We start from the raw sequence: 12,709 nt of genomic DNA on the forward strand, positions 1-12,709 counted from the left end.
AGTTAAAAGTGTTGTGGGCTCGACTTCAATCTAACCAAAAATCGTTAAGTTAAACTTAATCTAATGAATTTCAACCTTTAAGCCTTAAGGAGGTGGCATGATAGCAAGCGTTTGAGTTCCTCTACCAAAGGCCCCGTGTAATAGTTTGTCTTTTAACTCCATGCTCCATATTAAGTTTCTGTAGTATGTGTGATTCACACCCTTAATTTTTTATAATCACACTCAAAACATTTATTATAAAAAATTATAAAGTTATTTACAAGTGATCCTAAGCCCATACTAAAATATGGCTTATTTGCACTTTAAGAACTTGTAATGCTTTCCCATGGATGATTTAAGATTCTAGAATATTTCCATGAAATGTGAATTGACTGAAGACTTTGTGTCAAGAGTCAAAGCCACATGTGAAATTATTGAAGACTTTATTTAGTAGAGGATCTCTTCACCCCCTGAAATTATATATCTATACATGCGAGTAATAAAATTAAAGATGCTTTGATAACGACTAACGAATAAAGCCCAGTTGCCCAAGATAACTTAATGTTTTGGGAAACCCATTGTCTGAATGCCTACTTTGGTAAAACCAGATTGGAATCGGATTCAAACCTGACCACCATCTTAAATTTTTACTTCATCTTCAATATCAGTTTAGGTAAAGCTCGTTATCAATGACCCAATCTACTTTCATACACTTTTATGCAAGTAACAAATTAATAGAGACCAGCTTTTTTCTAACGGGACATTGGATAGAGCTTTGTTGTTAATTATTAGAACTTATGTTCCTTAGCTCCGTTACTCCATATCGGTCTAACTAAATATCCGAACAAATTTTATTTTCAAGTTTAGTCTTACTGCGAGGATCATATTCCTAAATATTTTAGTAGTATGATAATTATATAAAAAAATTGGGTTTTAATAATCTTTTTTAATTTTCTTTTAGAGTTTGTCAATAATAATTTCACTTGTTAATATAATTATAACCGGTCCTTCCATTTACATTATTTTTTCTCATTTGGCCTCCTTAGAAAAAAGAAAAAAAACTGGTCAGTAATAATTTCAGCTTGTTAATATAATTATAACCAGTCCTTCCATTTACATTATTTTTTCTCATTTGACCTCCTTAGGAAAAAAAAGAAAAAAAAAACCTCTATTAAATTTTTAACGATTTTCAAATTGATGTTTAGTCGTTTTAATCGGAAAGATGATACAAATCAATTTATGTTACATTTAAAGAGTGCTTCAAACGACGATAGGAAGGAGGATAATGGTGTTTAAACTTTCAATTAATCAAGCCACTCGTCTTTTGGATTTTGTTAATTCTGGATATACTAAATTAAATGGAAAACAATATCTTCATATTTTTATTTCAATTTTTAAGCTTATCATAATCAATATCTTTTATATTAATGAGTATAGAAATCATGTCAATTATAAAGTTTGTCTCAACATCCTTATGGTAAGTGAAAACATAATTTTAAATTGGATTTTCAACTGTCCTAATTAAGTTTTATTATATATTCAAAATTTTCGGTTTTTCAATCTGGACATCAATAAAAAAAAGCTATATGCCGAAAAGATATCCTTAATTCTCAGTTGTTATTTATCAGTTCCTTACATAAGCATTAATGAAAAATAGCAATTAATGTATATATTAAAAAGTGTATTTATCTATTCATTTTACTATGCATTTTTTAATATTTTATAATTATTATACTCACTAATTTATTAATTATAAATTCATAAATAAAAATAATAGTATTTATTTCTTTTATTATAATTTTTTTTGCCAGCCATTAAAATATTTGACAATTATATTTTCAAACGTTAAACATGGAAAAGTGTCGGCTTTTACATATTTTATTTGTTGGTTAAACGGTTTTCTTAAACTTAGCTACATATTTTACACCGACCGAAACTTTTTTCACAATTTAAAATTATTCCATCTCGCATGGTTTTATATTCGCGTTTCAACGTTTGATATATAGGTCGTCGTTAAAATATTTCTGTTTAGATTACTAATTTATAATTTATGTTTATGAATTTATGTTTGTACCGCTGATACGAACCGAGTTTGTGTTGGCTCGCAGCCGTAACATGCCGTTCTTTTTGGTCCAACATATGACAATTTGTTGTATTTTGGCATTGACGGGTTTATTTCTTTTGTTTAGTTTCGATGCCGTAACTTGATATAGACTGACTACGCATCGGGTTTATGCTTTAACGTTTTTACTTGCGTTTAAATTCTTGTTTCCAGTAGTACTTATATATAAGTAGAGTGAGCACCCTTTCATAAACACCAAACCAAAAGAAAATTACACTTTTACAGGAGACCTAGCTACCAACCTAAGACCACATCACAACCCGATACCAGCTTGCTGTGGCTAGCTTTCAGTACACCATACACTGGGGAAGAAACAAGAGCCATGCAGCTTATTCTTTCATCTTTATTCTCACTTTCTAGCTATATATATATATATATAATATAATTAGTGATGTGATCCAGGTAGCTTCTCTTTGATCTTATCCATCATTCCTTTCTTCTCATGGGTCTCACCATGCCCTGCATAATTACCACCAGCCGTAGTCTGCTGATCTGTGCCATGACTGCCAGGAAGCTTTTCTTTAATCTTCTGCATCACGCCTTTCTTCTTCCTCCTCCCTCCTTGCCCATCATCCTCCGACTACAATTAATTAATTAAATCCAGATTAATTCAATACCATAATTTATTTACATTCATATAGCTCAAAACAAATAAACTACAAACAAATATCTAATTTTATGTATGTAAAAACTATATATGAACTCATTTCAAGACCCTTTATTTATATATATATTTAAAATTTAAATTAACTTTATATTAATTTCTAATCTTTTAGCTCCTATTTATTTATAAGTTATTTATGCCCTTTAACGCCCTCCTCGTGGTGCGTGCATATTCATGTATATATATGTGTGAATCTCATGTGGGCAAAAGTGAAATTGCATTAATTTTGACGTTATTTTACTATTCTCGTAAAAATAACCCTATCGAGCCGGGGTCTCATCGGAAACAGTCTCTCTATCCCTATAGAATAGAGGTATCCCTATAGAATAGAGGTAAGATGTCTCTGCATCTTACCCTCTTCAGATCCTAATCTAACCATGACTTTGCTATTAGTGAGATATGCTGAGAAAGCAGCATCCCTATAGAATAGAGGTAAGATGTCTCCGCATCTTACCCTCTTCAGATCCTCTCTATCCCTATAAAATAGAGTTAAGCTGTCTCTGCATTTTACCCTCTTCAGATCCTAATCTGACCATGACTTTGCTATTAGTGAGATATGCTGAGAAAGCAGCATCCCTATAGAATAGAGGTAAGATGTCTCTGCATCTTACCCTCATCAGATCCTAATCTGACCATGTTTCTCAACATCCCTATAGAATAAAGGTAAGATGTCTCTGCATCTTACCCTCTTCAGATCCTAATCTGACTATAACTTTGCTATTAATGAGATATGCTGAGAAAGCAGCAGGCTCTACATCTTACCTTCCTTATACCCTACCAAGGCAAACTTTATACCCTATCATAGCTTTGCTATTGGTAAAATATACTGAGTATGAGTACGATGATGATTATTTATGCACTTACAGAGCTTGAGCTGCCACTTCCAGAACGATGAAGCATGCCCGTTCCAGTTCCAACACCTCCAAAACCAGCTCCGCCAATAGGTGCAGCGCCGGGTTGGTTTTGGAAACTTCCGGTTGTAGGCTCCGTACCCAGACCCTGGTAACCGGTCTGACCGGTTGACCGGCCTCCCGAGGTAAAATCAGTACCTAACCCTTGGTGGCCGGTACCATAGCCACCGGTCGTTTGACCTAAACCATGCTGATGACCCAGGGTCCCTCCTGTAGCGGAGGGAACCTGGTTTCCAAACTCGTCGGTTCTTCGAACAGGGTTACCATACTCATCGGTGTGGCCAACTCCACCCTGAATCGGGTTACCGTACTCGTCAGTTTCACGTCCGTACTGCTTATCTCCTCCGAATTGTGCCATGTTTTCTAGTAAACTTTCACTTTAGAACATACGATTGATTGATTGTGTTTTATGAATTAATTTGATGAGGTTGTTAATGGATTTATATAGGATAAAGTCAGATGATGAAAAGAGGTTACGTGGTGCACAGATATGCATGGCATGTGAGATGACCCAACACGTAGCAAGAAACTTTATAAGCTGCTGACACGTATGGAGTCCACGTGTCATATAGGTTTTATGAATTGCAACTTTATATTATAAGCTGCTAAAAACAAACATGGTTTGTAGATAATATAATATAATGTAATGTAACATCTAGAACGGTATCATAACATTTTAAGCGCACTGACTATGCGTATTCGGGTGGACAATCCAAGAACGTCGAATGACCTCCTAAGTACGTAACCAAAACAAAGTCCCGAGCTCCTATGTCCAAGATAAACTTTTACTAGATAATCAATACATGCATCAAATGGATTCAAAATATAATATTGTACAGCATTTATGAGATCTCATATACTACCTCCCAAAAGGTTTACCCATGCTATGTTGCCCCTTTTTCGTCGTTCTTCATTCATAGCTCGCATCCTCAATATGATCAGTTCTCGTCTTGGAACATTAGATGTACGTAACTACGTAACTCACCTATTCATGCTTAACCTAGCTAATTAATGTCAATACAAGTACTTGTATTTTGGGTAAGACTGAAATGAGCTGACTTCTATATAACATCTTTATAGTTCTATATATGAATAACTAATATGTATTTATTTAAACTATTTATTGTGATTACAAAATCACTATCATATATAATTAATTAGAGAATGTGGTTCTTAAATATACATTTTTGGCCATTAACTAGTTTTCTTAATGCACATACTTGAACACCTTTTATATACAAATCATGAGTTGGATCGATCAACAATATATAATCTTTTATTTTTTTTAAAGAATGCGTGCATGTGCTCCTTAAATATACATTTGGGACCTGTCTTTTATTTATTTTTATTAGACCGACCAATTTTGTTTCTATTTAAGGAAAAAATATTTCTTAAGGATGGTTGGTTTCAGTCTTTTATTTCTTTCAAGTAAACATTACTACTATTTTGGCAACTAAGGTTAAATATATTTTTATTTTATATAATATAACTTGTGACTTATTAATTAATTTATTTACTTCATGTGTCAAGTTATGCAGAAACTGAAAAACCAACAAATGAAGTCAATACTCGGAGACAAAGAAAACCTGAACAAAGACCGAATAGAAACGGTGGTGAGTGAGTTTCTACAAATTGTGGCCGAAGGACTGTGGACTATATATGGCGGGTTGGCCAGAGATATGGACCGATTATTCAGTTTCCAAGCTCGCCTTGAATGCGTACTCTCAAGTTTTGGCTCGTAGATATAAAGGTGTGGTGATCAGTGTGAACTGTTTCTGTCCCGGAATCACTCAGACGTCCATGACAGCCCGTAAAGGCAATCACTCGCCTGATGATGCGACCGAAATGGTGTTCTTCATAACTTTCAAGCATTGAGAAAATATTTTTCAATGAAGTTGAGTTTTAAGAAAATCTAGGTGTCAGTGTTGCTAATTCAAAAAACATTTTCACAGCACACGTACGCACGAGTCAGGGCTTGCTCGTAGACGGTCTTGTTTTATGGTGCGACCAAGTGCCATAATTAAGATCGGTTTCTTAGAAGAAGCCGAGACTACTCGACAACAATAGTTGTCTTCTCCTTCCTCACAACAATGATCATCAACAACTCATGGGATTCTAACATATTCCACATTAAAGCCAAAAAGAGTAGATTGTTTTATGTTTTCTCAAGTTGTATGCTTGATGGTTTCAATGCAAGATCGAAACGAAACTTTTATGCTTGATTAATTTTACATAAGATTTTCTAAGATAAGACGTGCTTCCATTTCATGATTTTAAAAAACTGACAATTTGCAACAAGTCGACACAGTGGCGAAGCCTGGACTGAGGCACCGGGGAGCTCAAAATGTATACAAAATTTCACAAACGAGGGGGGCCGGGCTCAAATTTCCGGTCGAAAAAGGCTAAACTTACACTATGTATAAAAATTTTCGGCCTAAAACGGGTAAATTTACACTACTGTGCAAAAAAAACAGGGGAGGCCGGGGCCACCCCGGGCCTCAATGAAGCTTTGCCCTTGAGTCGACACTTTTAGTGAGACATGAATGCCTCACCACGTGTCGGTGCATCGCCATAACAATGCATTTAATATATGGATAATATATTGTTGAAACAAATCACCTCCCCATTACAACGCATGTTCTAACTAAAGGTGCACTAAAGAACTAGTGGAATCGAAACAATATTGAAACTGATTTTACAAGAACCGGGTAGGTTTTGACCTGAACTGTAGGGTAAAACCGGGTTGTAACTTGTAACCTTATAGTTTGAAACCGGTCAACCCAAATCTTGGACTTTCTTCAAACTGGTTTCCAACCAAACCGGTTCAACAAAAACCAGTTTTAACTTTTCTTTGACTGTTTTGGTTCTAACTTGGAGCTGTTTTGGTTTAAACCCGAACCGTTTTAGAAAAAAACCAAAATTGTGCACCTCTACTCCTAAGTCTTAACATTTACCGGTAGAGGAATTATAACGCTATGATCTCCAAAACAAGAATCATAAAAACAAGGTTTTCCCCACCAGTGTCTTACAAATTCCACAATTTAACCAACGAGACGAAAACCGTCATCAAAACTTATTAAAACTGGCATAACAAGTTCTTTAATATGTCCAACAAGTTTACAAACAACCAAACGAACGATGCATTACAAATTTAATAAAACACACTTATCATCACTACACGAAAAAGACACCTAACACAGATTTCAATAACTTATTATTGCATCTTTCAAATCTTCACTTGTATATCGAAGATCCAGCTAATCGAAACATGTGTTTATGACTTCGTTAGATATCGAACTACAGAACATGAGTTGAGTTTTAATAAGAATGAATTTTCGCAATCTTTAGTTCTGGTAATTTATATGTAACTGTAGCTAACACAAGTGCTATCTATTTCGTTTGTATTCTATGTTGTGAGAGATTCCCAACGAATCAAACTGCGTCTAAAATGGAGCTACGATGAATGAGATATCAATATTCAAAGTTAAATGTTGAAATGTTAAAGCTGTCAAAACTTGGATTTGAGAGTTTATCCCACATTGATGGAAGGACAGAGTTCTAAACAATTTATATAACAAAGGTACTATTCACTTAAAATTCTCTATTCATAAAAATTACCATTCACAATTGATGCATTGTCTGTTGTCTTTGCACGGAAAAAGTACAAGACATCCGGTGGTGTGTAAGTTGAGAATCATAATTTATTTGAATGTTTGTATGCACGGAAAACGTACAAGACATCCGATGGTGCGACTCCTCGTTCTCATAGTAGTGAAGTTGTATGAGGGAGAAACTCTTCTTCCTGTGAACGGCGTACTAAATAAAGGAACTAACTATCATCAAGACGAGACAATGATTAAATAAAAATTGAATTGTGATCAACTTGGTCCTAAATAAAGGAACTAACCATTCACTTATAATTCTCTATTCATAAAAATTACCATTCACAATTGATGCATTGTCTGTTGTCTTTGCACGGAAAACGTACAAGACATCCGGTGGTGTGTAAGTTGAGAATCATAATTTATTTGAATGTTTGTATGCACGGAAAACGTACAAGACATCCGATGGTGCGACTCCTCGTTCTCATAGTAGTGAAGACATCCGATGGTGCGACTCCTCGTTCTCATAGTAGTGAAGTTGTATGAGGGAGAAACTCTTCTTCCTCTGAACGGCGTACTAAATAAAGGAACTAACTATCATCAAGACGAGACAATGATTAAATAAAAATTGAATTGTGATCAACTTGGTCCTAAATAAAGGAACTAACCATTCACTTATAATTCTCTATTCATAAAAATTACCATTCAAAATTGATGCATTGTCTGTTGTCTTTGCACGGAAAACGTACAAGACATCCGGTGGTGTGTAAGTTGAGAATCATAATTTATTTGAATGTTTGTATGCACGGAAAACGTACAAGACATCCGATGGTGCGACTCCTCGTTCTCATAGTAGTGAAGACATCCGATGGTGCGACTCCTCGTTCTCATAGTAGTGAAGTTGTATGAGGGAGAAACTCTTCTTCCTCTGAACGGCGTACTAAATAAAGGAACTAACTATCATCAAGACGAGACAATGATTAAATAAAAATTGAATTGTGATCAACTTGGTCCTAAATAAAGGAACTAACCATTCACTTATAATTCTCTATTCATAAAAATTACCATTCACAATTGATGCATTGTCTGTTGTCTTTGCACGGAAAACGTACAAGACATCCGGTGGTGTGTAAGTTGAGAATCATAATTTATTTGAATGTTTGTATGCACGGAAAACGTACAAGACATCCGATGGTGCGACTCCTCGTTCTCATAGTAGTGAAGTTGTATGAGGGAGAAACTCTTCTTTCTCTGATCGGCGTACTAAATAAAGGAACTAACTATCATCAAGACGAGACAATGATTAAATAAAAACTGAATTGTGATCAACTTGGTCCTAAATAAAGGAACTAACTATTCACTTATAATTCTCTATTCATAAAAATTACCATTCACAATTGATGCATTTTCTGTTGTCTTTGCACGGAAAACGGACAAGACATCCGGTGGTGTGTAAGTTGAGAATCATAATTTATTTGAATGTTTGTATGCACGGTAAACGTACAAGACATCCGATGGTGCGACTCCTCGTTTTCATAGTAGTGAAGTTGTATGAGGGAGAAACTCTTCTTCCTCTGAACGGCGTACTAAATAAAGGAACTAACTATCATCAAGATGAGACAATGATTAAATAAAAATTGAATTGTGATCAACTTGGTTTTAAATAAAGGAACTAACTATCATCAAGACGAGACAATGATTAAATAAAAATTTTGGTTTTAAATAAAGGAACTAACTATCATCAAGACGAGACAATGATTAAATAAAAATTGAATTGTGATCAACTTGGTTTTTACCTTAAAGGCAAAAAAAAGAGCTCAAAAGAAGTGTATGACTCAAAAAAGGCCATCACTCTTCTCTTAAAGGCAAAAAAAAGAGCTCAAAAGAAGTGTATGACTCAAAAAAGGCCATCACTCTTCTCTCTTGACCTGAGACTTGGGGAAGTTCTATAAATGAGGAGCGAAGCCTTTGATTAGATGTTCAAAGAATCAATCAGCTAGGTTCCTTAATTTTATTTCTAAGATCTTCTTTATAGATGGTCTAGATAAAAGGTTGTGGTATGGTTTTGATGATGACTGCTTATCTCCTTTCAAGGTTAAAACTTTAAGATGAGAAATAGATAACAGGGAGCATTAAGTTGTTGGGTCTTCTTTTTTGTTAAAATGAGCCCCCATTAAAATTGATTTTTTTAGACTATAAGTAGATCACATTGAAATGAAATCAGCATTGTCATATAGGGGCATTGTATTCGAGAATTAGAATCGTATGTTTTGTGGAGTATTTGCGGAATCATCCAAGCATCTTTTTGTTCATTATTGGGTGGCTAAATAGGTATGGTCGATCATATATTATTGCGTTAGGCTATCGAAGTTGACCAACTTTGATTCGGTAGACGAGTTGCTAGAATTCCAGAGTAAGCACAACTTAAATAAAGCGGAGTGTCTAGCGGTTCAATCCATTTCGACCGTCACGTGTTGATTGATTTGAAAATCATGGAAGGATCTCATTTTTCATAAAGTGGTGAACGACATAATAATGGCTTCCTTTTTTATGAGTAAAGTATAGAAGCAGAAGTTCTTGCCTCGATTGGGAGAAGTGCTTCAAGTTTAATTTTATTAATTTCCCGTGAAATTGTTCGTTTATACTTTATTTGCATTCCTTATATGACTTGGGCCTTTGGTTCTTGTAATGGTCCATTTTGGTTTTCTAATGATATTGCCATTTAAAAAAGAAAAAAATGGGTTCAGACACGTACGTGGGTTTAAACCAGTATCCGTACTTGATCAATACCCGGTTCATACCCTACTCTAACCATCGAGCTCTTTTTTAAAGGTGGAGTTCTCTCATGATCATTCTCCTATGTTAGTATAAATAAGCTTTTGATGAGTTGGTTTATAACAACACTCGACAACACTCTGTACTCTTGAAATCTCAAAAATACTTCAAATCTATAAACACTAAAAATGCTCTTAAAGTCTTACGTAGCAAGTGAAAATGTGCAATCCTCCTTTTGTGTTGAATTTCAACTCTTACAAACATATATATTTAAGTAAAAGAGAAGATCAATAGAAGCTAGACATTTTATAGTTTCTATTTTCTTGCTAACAAAGAAATATTAACCTTTCCTATTAAGCCTTAGGTGGTTCGTTAAACACTTAAAACTTCTTGTGTCAGTTATTTTAAATCCAAATCTAACTTATAAGACCTTTTCTTTTGTTAATTATTTTATTAAGATTGAAAAAAGTTTTGCTTTTTTTTAGGAAATACTGATCTAAAAGTTCGTCTAATTTTATGGTGTTCTTTATAACTTTCAAATTTTGAGAAAATAATTTTCCATTGAAGCTTAGTTTTAAGAAAATCTAGGTGTCAGTGTAAACCTTTCCTATGGAATTATGACAATATCATCTCCAAAACAAGAATCATAAAAACAAGGTTTTCCCCATAAGTCTCACAATCTCCACGACTTGACCAACAAGACGATAAACGTCATTGAAACTTATTAAAACTGGCATAACAAGTTTAATAACACGTCCAACAAGTTTACAAACAACCAAACGAATGACACATTACAAATTTAATAAAACACACTTATCAACCCTACACGAAAAAGACACCTAACGTAGATCTTAACAACTTATTATTGTATCTTTCAAAGGCTCACTTGTCTACCAAAGATCCAGCTAATCGAAACATGTGTTTAAGACTTTGTTAGATATCGAGCGACAGAACATGAGTTGAGTTTTAATAACTGAAGAGGTAGGTCCCAGCAGAGCCCAGTTGGACCCGCAAGACTCACCTTAAACAGGGACGTCTGCGCAGAGACCAACTGGATCCGCAGGACCAACCATGCTCAGAGACGTGACGTCCTTACGCGCAGTACGCAAGCTGGTCCCGCAGGAAATGCCTCCCAATGGTGAAGGACTCCGCCTGTCCCCGCAGCCTCGGATACAAGCCATTAGGGAAGGCCACCCGCGCAGCATGGCTACACGCACAAGGCACTTAGCTCTCGATCATTCAGTGTCACCTGAAGGAATGAGCCAAGCCGGGAGCAATCCCGCACAGAGGCGGGAGGGGGAATACTCCCGCCCAAATAAGCCAGTCCGTATACTGAAGGATCTTTTACTGTACCTGACGAGGTATGGGCGAAAGATCTGATCAGAGATACGACAGCTCACTGATACAGTATGGCGAGCAGCATGCTCCTGTACTGTATCACTATTAGCCGCTGCCTACTCACCAACTACTGCCATACCACGTGCGTAGCCGTCAGTTGGTGGAACAGGAATAGTATACAGCAGGCCTGGTCACTATCAGCCGCTACCTACCCACCAACTACCAGCAGGGCACGTGCGTAGGCTACTGTTGGTGGAACAGGAACACTGTTGCAGCCGGCCATACCTCTTTGGAAACCTACCTTCGGCTATAAATACCACAAATGGTATGATCATCATCATCATCATCTTATTACATTATCATCATATTATACCTGATATCTGTTCTAGCAATCTCTTAATATACTTTTATATTTAAAGAGCAATCTAGTCTGATTCTCACGCCGGAGGGTGGTCACAAGGAGGAACCCCCCCCCCCCTTCTCAGTGACGAGCTCACGGTGTCTGTTTTGCAGGTTATCAGAAGAACCATCTTCCAAGGGTCTAACCCCTCGTGGGAAACATCTCTCCAACCCCCAGGTTACCAGTAATCTGTCCGGGGTCCGGTTAGTGTTTCTTCATTGGCGCCATCCGTGCATAAAGCTAGAACTTTATTTTTCTCCAGTTTTTTCAAACTTCTACAAAGATGGTTAGAGAAATTCCGGTAACCACAACCCCAGCTACTAGGGGGAATACCGGCAACACAGTTTTTACGAACACTACCCCGGCTACCGAAGCCGGGGCAAGTGAAGTAAATTTTACGAACACTACCCCACTTACCAAAGCTGGGGCAAGTGCAGTAAATGATCGCTTACTGGGATCCACCGATACCCAGTTTGAGAAACGAAGACTCCCCCGCCAGACTCTCGATGAAGTTAAGGCATGGGCGGAGGCACGACAAAAGGAATTCCAGGCTGAGTTGGACGAACGCTTGCGTTCCGTGCAACAGGCCGACGAATTCGAGTACTGGGAGGATGACTCGGAGGAATCCGACTCCGACGCGAACCCTCGCCATAGGGCAAAAGGGAAGCGTAAGGAGACGGAATCCCAACCGAAAAGGCATTTTGGACAAGCCTTCAAACCAAAAAGCACAGGTGGAAGTCCACGAGACTTCTCCAAAACGTTCAGACCAAACGTTGCAAATGCAGGAATGTCCAAGTTTGCAAGGGACATTGCGGAAGCAATCGCCCCAAAGAGTGCCAAACAAATGCCTAACATAGGCACATATGACGGTATATCTGATCCAGACGATCATTTGAACAGGTTCATAGCGGGGGCAAC

The 12,709-nt window shown here is 36.6% G+C and overlaps 1 protein-coding gene across 1 annotated transcript; it reads right to left on the bottom strand.

Annotated features, from left to right (window-relative positions):
* Window positions 1–2,438: 2,438 nt before the first annotated feature.
* LOC143635927 (uncharacterized) lies at window positions 2,439–4,087 on the bottom strand. The gene is made up of 2 exons (XM_077103637.1): window positions 3,630–4,087; window positions 2,439–2,681 (listed from the first exon to the last, which is right to left on the bottom strand). Exons 1-2 carry the CDS (start codon window positions 4,032–4,034, stop codon window positions 2,487–2,489), a joined length of 600 nt encoding a protein of 199 aa, XP_076959752.1. The 5' UTR covers window positions 4,035–4,087; the 3' UTR covers window positions 2,439–2,486.
* Between the last annotated feature and the right edge of the window lie 8,622 nt (window positions 4,088–12,709).

The sequence above is a fragment of the Bidens hawaiensis genome, unplaced genomic scaffold (assembly GCF_021521415.1).
Source record: "Bidens hawaiensis isolate Kalapana, Puna unplaced genomic scaffold, B.hawaiensis_p1.1 tig00007743_1, whole genome shotgun sequence".
In the NCBI taxonomy this organism is placed as follows: domain Eukaryota; kingdom Viridiplantae; phylum Streptophyta; class Magnoliopsida; order Asterales; family Asteraceae; genus Bidens; species Bidens hawaiensis.

What these genes read in the sequence shown, in the direction of transcription:
- LOC143635927 (XM_077103637.1), bottom strand. Translation starts at nt 4,034, where the DNA reads ATGGCACAATTCGGAGGAGATAAGCAGTACGGACGTGAAACTGACGAG. An exon ending in GAAGTGGCAGCTCAAGCTCT is followed by an intron (nt 2,682 to 3,629) that starts GTAAGTGCATAA and finishes AATTAATTGTAG; the next exon opens with TCGGAGGATGATGGGCAAGG.